Source organism: Otolemur garnettii, unplaced genomic scaffold (genome assembly GCF_000181295.1).
Source record: "Otolemur garnettii isolate 467f Iridium unplaced genomic scaffold, OtoGar3 scaffold00276, whole genome shotgun sequence".
Taxonomy (NCBI): domain Eukaryota; kingdom Metazoa; phylum Chordata; class Mammalia; order Primates; family Galagidae; genus Otolemur; species Otolemur garnettii.
The window spans coordinates 558,024-560,662 of NW_003852671.1; the positions used below are offsets into that span (position 1 = coordinate 558,024).

At 44.0% G+C, this 2,639-nt stretch overlaps 1 protein-coding gene across 1 annotated transcript in view; it reads right to left on the reverse strand.

The window, feature by feature from the left end:
• Positions 1–2,293, reverse strand: part of RPGRIP1 (RPGR interacting protein 1) — a 75,209-nt gene extending 72,916 nt beyond the window's left edge. The window contains exon 1 of the mRNA XM_012813535.1: positions 2,209–2,293. Coding sequence (XP_012668989.1) covers positions 2,209–2,293 — 85 coding nt within the window. The remainder of the gene's footprint in view (positions 1–2,208) is intronic.
• Between the last annotated feature and the right edge of the window lie 346 nt (positions 2,294–2,639).

A 2,639-nucleotide genomic window follows, 5' to 3' on the forward strand; every position in this document is an offset into this window, starting at 1 on the left:
GCTACTTGGGAGGCTGAGGCAGGAGACTCGCTTGAGCCCAGGAGTTGGAGGTTGCTGTGAGCTGTGATGCCACAGCACTACCCAGGGCAACAGCTTGAGGCTCTGTCTCAAAAAAAAAAAAAGAAAAGAAAATACTATGCTAAGTGGAAGAAACAAGATACAAACAGCTATCTGTTGTATTATTTTATACATATGAAATGTCCAGAGCTTCCAATAGACACTGAAGGTAGATTAGTAATTCTCAGAGGTGGGGGCCGCAGGGGGAGGCTAGAGAATGTTTGCTACAAGTCTTTTTTATGGCATATAAATTATATCTTTTTTTTTTTTTGAGACAGAGTCTCACTATGTCACCCTCGGTAGAGAGCTGTGGTGTCACAGCTCACAGCAACCTCAAACTCGGGCTTAAGAGATTTTCTTTCCTCAGCCTCCCAAGTAGCTGGGACTACAGAGACCTACCACAACACCCAGCTATTTTTTTTTTTTGGTTGCAGTTGTCGTTGTTTAGCTGGCCTGGCCCAGGTTTGAACCTGCCAGTTTCAGTGCATGTGGCCAGCGCTGTAACCACTGTATTACAGGTGCAAAGCCTCAGATAGTTTTCTATTTTGAGTAGAGACAGGGACAAGGAACTTACTGAGGCAGACCTGGAACTCCCTGAGCTCAAACAACCCACCTGCCTTGACCTCTCAGAGTTATAGGCGTGACTCACTGTGCCTAGCCTCTATTTTTTATTCTTATGAGTGATACTGCCATGAACACCCTGGTATATGTCTCCTGGTACACATGAGTAAGAATTTCTTTATATTTAATACCTAGAAGTAGAGTTACATGTTAAACATTACTAGCTTATGCTAAACTTTCCCCTAAAGTAGTTGTACTGTTTTTTTTTGGGGGGGGGTTAAGGTAGAGTCTCACTTTTTCACCCTCAGGAGAGTGCCATGGCATCATAGCTCACAGCAACCTCAAGTTCTTGGGGTCAAGTGATTCTCTTGCTTTAGCTTCCAAAATAGCTGGGACTACAGGTGCCCACCACAATGCCCAGCTATTTTTTTTAGAGAGGGTGTCTCTCTCTGGCTAGGCTGGTCTTGAACACATGAGCTCAGGCAATCCACTCGCCTCTGCCTCCCAAATGCTGGGATTACAGGTGTGAGCCACCTTGCCTGGCCTTGCACTGTTTATGTACTCATGGCAAGCGCATAAAATGCCCTATTCTTTTTTTTTTTTTTAAAGATAAGCTTTATTTATTTATTTTTGCCTTTTTTGGGGGGGGCTGGGGCTGGGTTTGAACCCACCACCTCCAGCATATGGGACCAGTGCCCTACCCTTTTGAGGCACAGGAGCCGCCCAAAATGCCCTATTCTTGAAAAATATTTTATAGAAATGAAATCAATTGAAAATAGAATCGGGCGGTGCCCGTGGCTCAAAGGAGTAGAGCACCGGCCCCATATGCTGGAGGTGGGAGGTTCAAACCCAGCCTTGGCCAAAAACTGCAAAAAAAAAAAAAAGAAAAGAAAATGAAAATAGAATCAACAGTAGCTATAACTGGGATTTTGGGATGGGAGAATAAGACAAAGTTATAATAATATCTTAAGACCTGTGTGGAGGATGCTCTGGTGGGGCTGAGTCTTTTTATTTAAAACTGCATACCTCTGCTTAGTGGGAGTGAAGGACTAATCACATGGAGAGATGAATGAAAGCCACTAGTCTGTTCTTGGATTTTGTTGTGGCTTGGTGGTGGTTGTATTTAGCTTTCACCTCCTAAACCTGCACAGTAGAAATTTTATTATAAGAAGTTAAGAATAAAATGCTGAGACAATTGAGGAAAAAAGCTGAAAGCAGGGTTGGTGCCCATAGTACAGTGGTTACAGCGCTGGCCACATGCACTGAGGCTGGCAGGTTCAAACCTGGCCCAGGCCTACTAGACAACAGTGACAACTGCAACAAAAAAAAATAGCCAGACATTGTGGCAGGCACCCATAATCCCAGCTGAAGAGGTTGAGGCAAGAGAATCATTTAAGCCCAAGAGTTTAAGGTTGCTGTGAGTTGTGATGCCATGGCACTCTACCAAGGGCAACATAATAAGACTCTGTCTGAAAAAAAAAAAAGCTGAAAGCAAAGCAGCTACTGTGATGACTAGCAAAATGCCCTGGAACGAGAGATTAAGAGGTCTTTTAATTCTAAAATGCATCCATCCTCAGGCACTGGATTTACCTTTTGACCCTGATAGCATCAGAGGTATGGCATCTGTGTCTCTAACTGGCAGGTCCCCTGATGTATGGTCCATCAGATGTGTCATGATTTCAATTCCCAAGCTATAAGAGATCATAAAAGACTGAAATAAAGGAAAGGCCAGCCAATTACATGCAACTTTAGCATGTCTTCGTCAGGCTGTGTTCAAGTTGTAGCAGAAATTTCTTAGCACTTTCGTGATGATGTAGCATAATCGTTTATATATTGGTATGGATCACTTTATACTTAAGACTCAAGAATTTAGTAGTGGCAGGCAGCACCTGTGGCTCAGTGGGTAGAGTGCCAGCCCTGTATACCAAGAGTGGTGGGTTTGAACCCAGCCCCGGCCAAACTGCAAGAAAAAATACAGCCAGATGTTCTGGTGGACGCCTGTAGTCCCAGCTACTCAGGAG